This window comes from Miniopterus natalensis, chromosome 2, assembly GCF_054644295.1.
Source record: "Miniopterus natalensis isolate mMinNat1 chromosome 2, mMinNat1.hap1, whole genome shotgun sequence".
Lineage (NCBI taxonomy): Eukaryota > Metazoa > Chordata > Mammalia > Chiroptera > Miniopteridae > Miniopterus > Miniopterus natalensis.
In genome coordinates, this window is record NC_142082.1 from 6,748,968 (window position 1) to 6,762,575 (window position 13,608).

General features: G+C 48.1%; 1 protein-coding gene across 1 annotated transcript in view; it reads left to right on the plus strand.

Annotated features, from left to right (window-relative positions):
• The first annotated feature begins 5,744 nt into the window (after positions 1-5,744).
• Positions 5,745-13,608, plus strand: part of WWC2 (WW and C2 domain containing 2) — a 131,100-nt gene continuing 123,236 nt past the window's right edge. Inside the window, exon 1 of the mRNA XM_087814072.1 lies at positions 5,745-5,908. Coding sequence (XP_087670198.1) covers positions 5,778-5,908 — 131 coding nt within the window. The 5' untranslated portion in view covers positions 5,745-5,777. The remainder of the gene's footprint in view (positions 5,909-13,608) is intronic.

Sequence of the window (13,608 nt, forward strand, 5' to 3'; positions counted from 1 at the left end):
TTATTGGCAAAATATATTTCTTTGAGCATGTTTTGTTATGTAGGCCTCCCCCCACAATTCCATTTGAATATCCCCAAATCAGATAAATTTGGGAGACAATTCAGCTAAACTTCGTAAAGCCAGATTCACAGCGCTGAGTCAACATCAGGGAATCAAGAACTGAGGGGAAGAGAGGGGAAGGAGAGAAGAGCGACAGACTGATAAATAATAAGTAGAAATAAAAATTCTAATGGAAAATCCAGAGGATGGGAAAGGAGATACAAAATTGTTTTAAAACATAAGGATGAGTTTTTTCATAGATTGTAAATTGGAACAAGAAAAGTGCAAATTAAAAATGGTAAAAGGAAAATAGAACCTCATATTATTTCATTACATAAGAAAGGATGTAAATGAATTTTTATGCTAACAGTCTATCCCACAGAGCATCAGAGGTGCCATCTGAGAGCCTCACACACGTGAACATGGGATTTGAGATTTGTTCCTTTGCACTAATGAGAAAGATTTTAAATGTTCCAATATCTTTTGAGCAACCACAGAATTTGCTCAGCGTGGGTCTCCTATCTGCAGTGAGTAAGGTAAAACCAGTGCGTTTGATGTTGTTTATTAATGAGTTGGAATGATTGTTGTTGCCTAAGGTGTTGGTGTAATAATTAACTGGACGGGAAGTGGTTATGGTAATGGAGGTTTCTGGTTTGGCCCGGAACCGGGAATTCTGGAAGATCACATGCCTGTCTTCTTAAAGGCTGTCTAGACAATAAAAGTTAGGGTTTGTGGATTAGGGTTACCTATTTATAATAATTAGAGATGTTATTTACTTTAACCAGTTTGGTTGCAGAAGAAAAACAAAAATGTCACCGGTTTGACTCAGAAAAAAAGGAACATTCTCATTATATAGAAATTCCAGTTTATATAATCCCTGATCTCCTCGAGGAAACAGGGGTATTAAAATATAGACAATCAGTTCCTCTTGTCCTACACGTGAGTTGGCTCACCAGCCTAACTATAAAGGTTATAACAGGAGTTCATTCAGAGATGGTTTACACACCAGTAACTAACTCCTAACACACATCGCTGAAAATGGAGACCACATTTTACAAAGAAATAAACTAACACGTATCAAATTACTGAAGAGTTATGGGCCAAAAATAGAACTGTAGATGGGCTCCTTAATTCTATTTGACTGGCACTGACGTTGCCCTTCCAAGATTCAGCCCTGAATCCTCAGGCCTCTGCACACTTTCCGATGGGCGACATCCAATCACGTATTCGCAGTCCTGACCTTTCGTTTGAGCTGGAGTCCTGACCTTTAACTTTCTGCCGGGTATCTCTAATTTCTAAAAGCAAAGCCCATATCAGATCCCCCTTTGGACTTCCTCGTTTATTTCAGCTTTTCGAGTCTCTCTTGACGGCCTAAAATCTTGGAACCACGCCAGATTCCTCCTCCCGGTCTATTCACTCGTCCCTTCTTAATCTAATCAGTGGCAAATTCTTGCCAGATCATTCCTCTCCATCCCCCACCCCCTGCCTTACCTTAGTCCTAATCCAGACCTTTATCTACCTCATACCTGCACTATCCTACCCAGCCTCCTAACCGGATGGCTCCAGCCAGTCTTGGGCTCTTTCTGGCCAGGTTCCTTTCTGAGCTCTCGGCCCAGTCTTGCTGCAGGGACGCCCTGCCCGGCCTGTCTGCTCCAGTATTGGGTCTGTGCCTTGCTCATCTCTACCCCACCCGTTTTCTTTAATGATCACTTTCCTCAAGAATTGCTCCTTTGCTGGGACCTCCCCGACAGCCCGCATTCACTACAACAACTCCTGTATTTCACGATCTGAATTCTTATTTTGACACCAGGAATTACTTGGGAGTCTGTGTTGTTCTTTATGTTTAACGACTGGCTCTGCCTCCAGTGATGTGAGTGAGTGTCTTTTTGCACCTTGCTTTTTTCACTTAATATATCCTGGACATCTTTCCTTATGAGCACATACGTGATTATCTAATGCTTTTTAAATGCCTACTGAGTATGGATGCACCATATTTCATTTAATCAGTCCCACCAGTGCTGATGGATGCTGGTGGTTTCTCCAGTTTTGCTGTTATCAAACATGCTACAGTGAATATCCTTGCATATCTTGAGAAACGTTAATAGCCATGGGACTGCTGATTAAAAGTATATACATAGCCCAGCCGGCATGGTTCAGTGGTTGAGCATTGATCCATGATCCAGGAGATCTCGGTTTGATTCCCTGTCAGGGCACGTGCCCAGTTGTGGGCTCCATCCTGCAGGAGGCAACCGATCAATGACTCTCTCTCATCATTGATGTTTCTATCTCTCTCTCCCTCTCCCTTCCTCTCTCTGAAATCAATAAAGAAATACTTTTTAAAAAAAGTGAGGACTGCTGTCCCTTAAAAAAAAGTATATACATACATCTTAAATTTGGATAGACATAACTAAATTACCTTTTGAAATAATTTTCACTGTCCACTCTCATTTTTTATATCACTGATTTTCCTGCCACCCAGGGTTTGGACATTGACAAAGGGGGGATCTTTGTTTCATGGTGGTTCATCCCCACAGAGAATTAGGAGAGAAAATGTAAAGCCAAAAGAAAAGGGAATTGAAGGCCAGGAAACAGACTTCCGGGGGGTTAGTGTAAGGTTCCATAGACTGGGGTAGCCTGGCATCCAGGACGGCAGGTTACATCATCTTTCTTTGTGAGTGATCAACTGAAGCTTAAGCCAAATCTAAATATATACAACTATCAAAAAGGGATCATCTTTATACTTATTTTATTTTTACAGATACGAATATAAATGAAATGAAACTTCATTGTCTTAACCACTAGGAATTGTCCAAAGGGATGCATGTAAATTGTGTGAACTCAGAACAGTGGAGTTCAAACTTGATCAAGACAAAGGAGCCTCCAGAGCAGCGACTCTCCTTTCTGTCATCTTAACTACTTTTGTGCGACCAAGTGTTTCCTGTGCCAACCAGAGGGAGAGAAGAAGCGAGCCCCTCTCTTAATTGCTTTAGAGTTTTGTTTGACTATTTAGCGTCCCTTTTTGAAGTCTCAAGATTTATGGAACAATAAATGCCATTTACCACTCTGTGCTATTTGGGATTCCTCAATGGTTTTAAAAGTGGGTAAAAATATTTAACTGAAAGCTGATCAAATTTGAAATTACACCAAGAAGTACTGTGCTGCAATTCTTCTCATTGCAGTGAAACAAATCAAATTGTGGAAACAACAAAGTATGTTACTATTTTTAAAAATAGTAGTACGTGGACATTTTAGTATAATAAGTGTTTTTTTATTTGTTGGAGGTGGGGGAGCCTGAAAGCAAGGAATAAACCAGAATGGTCTGGTTGGCTTGCTAATGGTGTTACTAGTATACCATAAGGTAAATTTTGACAACGCAAGTGGGCCAATTTAGAGGAGTCCAAAATAAAGCACATCCTTTTAATGTGAGAGATTAATTTTTGACAGTTCTCATGTTTTCCCCCACAGCATTCAGAGGCCCAACCTTGAGATTACCTACAAGGATGTCATATCTCACCGGGGACTAGGGAAGCTTACCTTGTATGATCACCACTTAATGAATGAAGTGGGCAGAACCCTGGCCCAGAAGGTGGGGGCTTCTTGTTCCCAAGGGCGAAGCATAGTTTCCTGGGTGTAAAAGCACCGACCCAAAAAGATAAAGTGAGCTAATTAGTCTTAGGTGACCCTATCCCACTCCTTTCCAGGTGCTCCTAGTTCTCCAGACTTTCCGTTGTTTAAAGCTCCTGCAGGGCTGGGACCGCTCCAAGGGCAAATACAGACCCTCCAGAGGAGGCAGGTTCGGTGCCCCCCTTCCTCGGTGAAGCTGCTCCCAGCCTGGCTCTCCAGGACCACCCTACTCTCCAGGACCACCCTACTCTCCAGGACCACCCTACTCTCCAGGACCACCCTCCTGCACCTTGGGAGCTGACCACACAGGCCCAGACAGCCTGGGCACCTAGGGTCACTCCGCGCCCGCGCTGTAGTGAGTCTCGGTTCCCTCGGCTCGTGCGGGCCTGTGACTCCAGGAGGGGAGATGTTGTCCCAAATCTTCAGTAAGCCCCTGCCCAGCACCGTACCCTGCACAAGGTGGGCAGTCATGACTTCTTAGCTGGCAGGATTAGGCGACTTCACGCCAACAGGGTAATGGCTGAGCTCCGAAGACTATGGTGTAGACCTGGCTGGAGAGGCGTTTGGGGGCTGGGAGGCTCCCCCAGGCCCAGGGGCTGCGGGCAGTGAATGCTGTGCCCGGGCCCGTGCGCCCCGGAGCCCGCCGCCGGGCCACTCCTGTGCTGACCAGGACTTAGTAGCTGCTGAATAAACCAGAGCTCGTGGCCGAGCGAAGACCCACGCACGTTCCTGCCCCGCGGCCAGCAGGGCCTAGGGCGGCCTGGCTCCCCGGGCGCCGCGGCCCGCTCCCGTGCGCCGCCCACACCTTCTCGGCCTTGGCGGGCGCGGGGTGGGGATTTCCCGGGGCGAGGGCTGGACGGAAGGGACTGGATACCGGACATGTCCACGGCCAGCCGTCCTAAACCCCTGCAGCGGAGGCCAGCGGCAGAGGGGGCGCGGGGGCCGGCCCGGCCCCGGGTGGAGCGCCCCTGCCCCGCGGGGAGGCGCGGGTGGTGAGGGCGGCCACGGGGGCTGGGGGTGGGGCCCAGCGGCTTCTCGGGGTGGGGTCGGAGTCTCCCCGCGGGCCACTGGGGCGGGCGTGTCGGGCGCCCTGGGGCCGCGGAGCCCGCCCTCGTTTTCCGCCGCGAGGCCCGCGGCCTCCCGGCTGAGGTCACCGAGGGCCGGGCGCCCTGCAGAGGCCCGGGGGGCGACGCGGCCCGGACGCGCCACGGACGCGCTCTCCGTGCTTTTCACACTTCGCCACGGCCTGGGACCGCCCTCGGGGCCGGAGGGGCGCAGGGCGCGGCGGGGGACGGGGGAGGGGCGCCTTTGTGCCCTCGGTGTGAGCCGGGCCTTTTCCTTCCGCAGAGAGCGAGCTCCCCCCACCCCTTTCCTCTCCAAAGTCCAGCGCCTGCCCTGGAAGTCGGAGAGGGCTGAGCAGGGCGCGGGACTTCTCCGTAGCTGTTTTTCCCGTCCCGAACCCTAAACGCCCGGGACGCCCAGCGGGAGGGAGAGACTTGGGGGTGGGGGGCCGGGGAGCGGCGCACCCCGGGCCGTCTCCCTCCCACCTGGCCCCGGCGCCCCGCCCCCGGCCAGGCGCCCCGCGCGCGCGGCGGCCCCGGGAGCGGCAGGGTTAAGCCCTGGAATGTGGCGGCGAGGAATGTGCATGCAGATGAGCCGGCGCGGGGCGGGGCCGGGGCGGCGCCGGGCGGGGCGCATGCTAATCGCATGCAAATGAGGAGGCCCGTCGCCGCCGCGGCCGCCGCTCCGCCGAGCTTCCCGGATCCGAGCCCAGACGGCGGCGGCTCCGGCGGCCCGGGCGCCGCGACCCTCGGCGGCCGCAGGGGGACGGGGAGGAGGAGGAAGAGGCGGAGGCAGCGGCGCGGCCGCGGGGAGGCGGAGGAGGAGGAGGGTTCGATCTCCGGCTCCGACGCAGACATGGTGGACTGATCCCCGGCGGATTCCTGGACTGGTTCCCGAGGCGCCCCCCGCGCGTGGCCCCGCCGCGCCCTGCGCCCGGCAGCCCCTCGCCGGCGCCCGCGTCGGGTGCGGCGGCCCGGCCGGACGGCCCCGCTCCCGCCGCGTCCCGCGCCCGGTCCCTATGGAGGCGCCGCCCGCCGGCGAGGCCGCCGACCATGCCTAGGAGGGCCGGGAGCGGGCAGCTGCCGCTACCCCGGGGCTGGGAGGAGGCCAGGGACTACGACGGCAAGGTCTTCTACATCGACCACAACACCCGCCGGACCAGCTGGATCGACCCCCGGGACAGGTGGGCGGCCGCGCCGCGGGGGGCGCGGGACCCGCTCGGGAGCGCGGCGGCGGCTGTTGTCCGGGCGACCCGGCCGAGCGGCTGCGCCCCGGGCGCGGGGGGCGTGGGGCGCCCGCGACCCCGGGGCGCGGGGAGGGGCCGGGGCGAGGAGGCGCGGGAAGGTCTGCCGGAGCCGGGCCGCCTCTGCCGGTCCGGCACTTTGGAGGGGGGCAGTTGGAACCGCCTGTTCCGGGGCCCCTTTGGCTCTCCCACTTCCCGACGCCCCCCAGGACCTTTGCGCACGACGGTCCCCGAGGGACCGGGGGAATTGGCGCCTGGGGCTGGCCCTGCGTCCAGTTAACGGACCCAGAGGGGCCACCTGAGCCTGTTCCGAGCTCACCGCCGCCTACAGTCGGCGGAGTTGGACTGGAGGGCGCCGTGGGCCTGGAGGGCGCGGACCTCAGCGCGGGGAGGAGGCCCGAGCGCGAGGTGGGGCGCCGGCCGTCCAGGCCACCTGGACATCTCTCTGACCGCCCTCGGCTCCCGGCCTGGACGGGGGTTCTTCACGGGGCACACTCCTGGTCAGGCCCCGAGGTCCTGGACACGGAGGGGGGGCCCCAGGCACCCTTCCATTCTGGGCCCTGGTCGTGGGTGTCATTGGCTTCGCCTCTCAGATTTTGGAAACATTTGTTTGGTATTTTGTTGCCTATTGTGAGTCTTCACCTGAGACGGGAACTGACTCCCAGGTTCTGTTTTGAAGTCAGAAGGGGTGAAGTGAGCGCTGGAGCTGACCCTGGCTTAGGGGGAGCGCTGACTCGCGCGCAGCACGGGCTCTGGTGGCTATGGACCGACGCACACTTTTCATTCCGGCTGGGAGGGGCCGAGGCCAGCAGGACGAAATCATTGTCTCAGGAGCCGCAGTTTAGCTGAATGTCCACAAATGTCATTCCTCTAGGCCATCTTTTTTCTTTCTTCTTTTTAATCCCTAGAAGGAAAGTTCTTTAGAGTTAGAATTATTATAAGACTAATAGGAGGTATTCCTAACTGTAAATTTGTAAATTGTCCATTAAGGAGGTATTCCTAATTGTAAGTGTAAATAATAATTCATATATTATTAGGGATAACTCCAACATTTGGACTTTTTGTCATTTCTGAAACTTTTTTTCCAGCTTGTTATGGAAGGTGGCCTTAAGGGTTTATAACTTTTTCTAGGTGCTTCTATGAAACATTCCCCTTTTCTCAACTTGAAGCTGAAATAGTTTCATACTGTATATTCACGGTTACTTTTATCCTAAGAATATTGTTTTTGGAAGCTATTAAAGAGCAATTATCGAAAGTCATAAATTACATTATAAATTTATGGAACAATCCTTATTAAATTATCCATGAAGGTATCGGTTTAGGTTTCCCTCCTGAAATGAGAAAAGGCGCCTGCCTGTGCTGAAGTTTCTTCTTGTCACAGCCGGCCGGGCTGCCTGTTGCCGGCCTGATGAAAGTTATGACAAGCATCACACCTTCACAGTCTCTCCAGACATAGCTGTTGTCATAAACATCACGCTCCAAGCCAGTTATTGCACTTTGAAACCACTTAACAGATAGTGAATGTCAGTGATGATGGTGTGCACCCAACAGTGTCCTGTATAATTATTTGACCTTTACAGTTGTGTGGGGATTCTTTCCGCTTTCTGATACTTGGAGTTGCAGGTTATTGAAATTGCAATGAATTCTTGAAATATTTAGGCATTTCAGGTTCTCTTCCATTTTCATGTTTTATTGTAGCACCTCGTTTGTGTTTACCAACAAGGACCATAAGAATATGTAATGCCTGGGTAAAGCAAATAGATGTGAAGGGAAATTAATTCTCTGGCTTGGGTTATCCATATTACTACTTCTTAAACAAGTTAAGCATGTCTGTTATTTTAAACTGTTAATGGATTAACAGTTATTATGAACTGTGCTTTCAAGAAACTGGGTAACAAGTTCATTGGATGGAGACAAACAGTTTTGACTAAGATGACTTATCCTTCCAGTTTTCTTGAAGCTGTTGGATCTTTAAGTATTTATAAATTTGGTTATTTCTGGATCTCAGTACCCAAGTTTTAAAAGGTATTCCTTGAGATCAGAGTCCACATTGACATATTTGTGTTTTCTTTTAGGGCAATGAAGTGTCCACAAACCTTGCTAAATAGTATAAGAGATGTTGGGAGAGGATATTCAGAGGAACTATTAACTCTAGTTAATTTTGTTACACACTCACCAAACATATGGAAAGAGAGATGGTAGCAGGCCAATTGGAGTGTGCCCATTCTTCTACAGGATCAAATTACATATCCTGAAAAAGAATGACTTGATGTACTGTGGATTTGCAGTACTTTTGAACTTTTAAAACCATTTAATTAAAATGATCATGATGATTTATTCAGTCATATTTATGTTAAGAAAAAGAATTTTGTGTTTTTGATAGTCTATCAGAATTTGAGAGGTATTTCTGGTTGTATAAATAATTATGCAGATTTAATGGGGGAACGGTGAGGATTTTATAAGAACTTATTTCATTCAATAAGTTGTGATTTTAAAATATTGAAGTATTAGCTTAAAATACTTTCAAGCTTTTGGAGGTAGGTGAAATAATGCAAACTTTGCGGACGTAATCAGAGCCTTTGTTGCTCCACCACTTAACCCAGTGAACTTAAGTGAGTTTCTGACTCCCTCTGCACCTCCATTTTTCAACTCTAAAGTGAGGGTACTCCCGATAGTCTGACCACCTACCTCATAGGGGTGTTTGGGGGCCCATAATTAGGGCCAAATAGTAGTAGTTGTAGTGTTGTCATTGAGGTTTAGGAGCTGGACGTGGCTCAGCAATTGAGTATTGACCTAGGATCCAGGAGATCACTGTTCGATTCCCAGGTTGTGGGCTCCATCCCCAGTTGGGTGCCTGCAGGAGGCAGCTGATCAATGACTCTCTCATCATTGATGTTTCTGTCTCTCCCTCGCCTTTCCTCTCTGAAATCAATAAAGGTATATTAAAAAAAAAAAAAGGAACTGAGTGATAGTTCAGGTTACCCCTGATAATAGTAGAGACACTAGTTTACTCAGCGTTTATTGTCTGACAGCACTGTGCTAAGCTCTAACTGGGATCTCATTTAATTCTCCCATTAGTGGGCAGCTGCTGTTATTATGGTCCAGTTATAGATAAGGAAACGGAGTCATGGAGTCGCGGAGAGATTGCTGTTGCTGTTGAGTGTGAAGCCAGGATTTGAAACCAGATAGTCTGACTCCTGATCCAGTGCTCCTTTCTTTACTCTAACAGGCTGCAGGGACTGGACATGCTCAGGAGTCTTTGGGTGGAGTACAACCTCTGCCCAGTGTTGATTTTTCAGGCTGAATGAGCAGTCTTTATTGATTTTTAAAGGTTCCTGTCAACTTTTTACACCCCTGTGATCCCTGAGCTAGCCACACGCAGAGTCTGGTTCATGGATGCCTTGCGAGTGTGGGTTGTTGTGGACCCAAGTTGACCGCATTGAACCACAGCACAGGTCCAGATAGAAGTGAAAATTCAGTGTATTCCTGGGCACCTTAGAACTTCTATGTAGGGGAAGAGTTAAGAGCTCCATCTCATCCCTGAATGAATTATAATTTTACTGTAACAGTTTCAACATTGCTCCCTCCACTAATCCTGGGGAAATCTCCCTGCCCTTAATTTCTAGGCCCCCCCCCCCCAGTGGGCCACTCTCCTTGAACTCCCCCAGGAGTGTTATTCTGCAGGTCTCCTCCCTCATTCCCCTCTATTTTGCTCACCAGGGACACCCTTTGACCACACCAATTGGTGTTTATGGTGGGCCATAGATCGTGGCCAAATGGTGTGGTGCCTTTAAAAAAAAAAGACTATATTCAACATAGGAGAAAAGGTTGGATGGATTCATCGCCTCTTGGAGGAGTAAGGGGCTAAGGTGGCAGGCTTCAGAGATGGGGTGAGTGGTTTTACACACTCCAAGGAGAATTCTGCTCCTTTTCTATTCTCGGATTGAATATTACCCAACTGTACTTGAACTTAAAAGATTTGCCGCCACACAAAATGACTTTACCTTAAAACTTGTCAATGGATGGTAATCTTTGGTTTATGGCTAGTGTCAGATGTTGAGCAACCTGTACTTTCTAATCCAAGGGAAGAAATCCTTTGGGGGGGGAGTGGTGACAGTGAGGCGGAAGAGAGTGTCAGCTGGGTGTCCTCGATGATTGAGTTCACGTTTGGCACTCTAGCTGTTTGTGGCACATGGTTAGGATATGAGAAGCTCTGGATTGTCTTTCTTTCAAAGTCAAAGCAAGGAATTTTGCTAAACCTACTGCTAGAGTGTAAACTCAAGAGACCTCCCTGATTTCTTACTACTGCCTTCTGTATCCTTGTGCATGGTAGGTGTTAACTGGATATCAGTTAGCTCAGTTAATGAACGCTGTGAAGTAAATGAAAGTGTTAACTGAGGTACTCTCTTGTTTCTGGTGTCTTATTGTTGGACTTTCAAAAACTGTACCCATAACCACCAACAACCAGAGAACATTGACTTTCCAGTTAGATTAAAAATAATGAGAAATAAGCTGGTACATTTTGACTAATAGTATAAGGATGTTACTTGCTTATAAGAGCAAAGAAAACAAAATCAGCCTTTATAGTCTATGTCACAGGTGCCATTGTCATAGGCTGCTGGAAGTCATGCCTGCAGCCAGCTCCAGGCTTTGGTGCCAAGTGGTTTCTTGTGAATCGCTTGAGTGATGACGGTATTTGAAGTGTGGAGAGGTTGTTAAAAGAAGATTTTTTAAAAAAGCACTCTGAGAAGCACTAACTTAAACTCAACTACGCTGTCTTCCAAAAATCCCAAGGAGATATTTCTTGTTTCAACAATTGGCTATAATGCTTGTTGGAGCACACAGTCGTTGCTTAGTATACGATTAAAATTTCTTCCCTGACTTGAATAGTCCGCAGTCTGCAGTTTAGTTTTGTTGGAAGACTCAGGACAATGATTGCTTTTTCAAGAAAGACCATTATTTATAAGTAATTTTTTTTTAGCTGCAGGTCACTAAGTTGTGAGCTACATAGTGAGCCACTGTGGCTCACGCAGGCCACTGTTTCCATCTCATGTGGGGAAGCCCCGCCTGTGGGAGCTGGAGAGGTTGCCTGGTAAATGGTACTTGAGTCACCGGCTGTGGGAAAATGAAGCCACCGCTCCGGAGGGGCGTGGCCGGCTTCCTCTTGCTGATGTGGGAGTTGCTGAAATGGCAGGGAGCCGTTAGCTCTAAATGTGCGAACTCCTGGGTCTGTGTGTGCCAGTCCTATGCACGGGGTTGATATTGGTTGAACTGGTTTCCTGTTTGAATTTTAGATTAACTTTTTCATCCGTTTCTGAAGCTCCTGCTATTATAAAAATTACCACAGAAGTATACAGGATAGGAAAGGGATTTGTTTCTTAAATCCTCACCTGAGGACATGCTCAGAGAGAGGAAGGGAGAGAGAAACATCGATTGGTGTCTTTCCGTACGTTCCCCGACCGGGGGTTGAACCCTCGACCCCAGGTGTGTGCCCTGACCGGGAATCGAACCGGCAACCTTTCGGTGCGCAGGGCGACGCTCAACCAACTGAGCCACTCCGGCTGGATGGAAAGGGATTTTTAAAGGCATAGTGTGTATGTAAGTTGTAGGTTAAAAATGATGTACCAACTATAGAGGTTCAGAATGTTTTCAACGTCATCAGTGTTTTCCCCCCAATTATTTATCTTATTTTTTATTTGAGATTTAAAAATCACATAAAATTCGCCATTTTAACCATTTTAAAGCATACAATTCAGTGGTTTTTACTATACTCACGGAGTGTGACCGTGGCCATTGTACAATTCCTGGACATTTTTATCAGCCCAAAAGGAGCCTCATACCCCTGGGAGCTCATCCTGCATGCTTTTCCCTCCCTGCTGCCTTTGACAACCGCTAATCTACTTAATGTCTCTATGGTTTTGCCTATTCTGGACCTTTCATATAAATGGAATCATGTAATTTTGGTGCCTGGCTCTGTCACTTAGCATGGTATTTTTCGAGGTGCGTCCATGCCGTAGCACGTGCCAGTACGTCCTTCCTTGCTTTGTATGACTTTGTTTATCCATTCCTCAGCTGATTGGCACCTGGCTGGTTTCCACTTTGGGCCTGTTGAGAATAGTGCTGCATGGACATTCGTGTGTAATTTTGTATGAATATATGTTTCAGTTCTCTTGAAATATACCTAGAGGTAGAATTGCTAGGTCATACGGTAATTCTGTGTTTAACGTTTTGAGGACCTGCCAAGACTGTTTTCCAAAGTGGCTACACCATTTTATACCCCGCGAGCGGCGTCGGAGGGTTCCCGTTTCTCTCCATCCTTACCAGCGCTGGTTATTTTCTCTCTTTCAAAGCATTTCTGGTGGGCGGGAGGTAGTGTCTTCCTGTGGGTTTGATTTGCATTTCCCTCTTCAGAGTGTTTTCATGGCCTTAATTTGACCCAGGCTTTCCCCGCTGCTCTAGCCTTTCAGCCCTTGACACTGTCCCCACCTTGCTGTGTCCTCTCATTTATTACTTGACCAAGAAAAAGTTAGGTAAGGGAATTAGTTCTCCTGAGTCTCACATTACCCTTCCCTGTCTGAATGCTCTGAATTATTTTAACACCGAAGTTGTAGATATAAATTAATCAATAGTTTTTATTGTGTCAGCCAGCTAGGTACCCAGGACGCTGGGAGATAAAATGCTGATAAAATTCATCCCTGCTCGGGTTGCTTACGATCTGGTTTGCATAATCATCACTTAAAAAGTGAAAGAGAGCGTGCGCACTGTCCAAGCTGTTTTCTTTAGATCGACTTTTAACTCGGCTCATGGCTACCTCTCTCCTTTCTAATGGGCCTGGGAAGAAGAAATGGGAGGACTTAAAAGTCGAATAGACAGACAAAGTACACATTCATTTTCGTCTTTATCACTGATACGATGTGTTTTATGAAGTATAGGTGTGAATCACGTAATGAATCATAGTGTGTTTGTATACAGTCAGTTCATTGAAAATGATTTGATGTTTAAAACCTTTTAGCTAGTTATAAATGGTGAGAGTTAAATTCACTTTTATTAATTGTTGGGTTTTTTTAAACGGTTGGAAGAAACCTGGCAAACACTACCTTAGCCAGGTGATTAAGGTAAATGCCAAGAGTAATAAGTCATGCTGATGTCTCCTTGACATGATGACAATGGTACCTTTAAATGGGGTCTTTCTCCCCCCAAACCACCATAACCCCAGTGCAATCATGAGAAAAACACCCACCAAATCTCAACAGAGGGACATTCTACAAAATATCCGACCAGTACTCTTTAAAACTCGTCATTATCAAAAACAAGGAAAGTCTGAGAAACTGTCACGGCCCAGAGGAGCCCAAGGAGACGTGATGTAAATGTAATGTGGTGTCGCGGGTAGGATCCTAGGGCAGAAAACAGACTTAGGTAAAAGCTAAGGAAATCCTTAAAAAGTTTGAATTTTAGTTAATATTGGTTCATTCATTCTATGTGATATTCTAATAAGGGAAATGACTGTGGGATATATGGAAACTCTACTTACTGCACTTTTTCTAGAAATCGAAAACTGTTCTAAAAAAGTTTGTTTTTCAAAAATTACCAAAAACCTCACACAAAACAGTTGGAAGTGTTTTTTTCTTTAGTCAGAATGT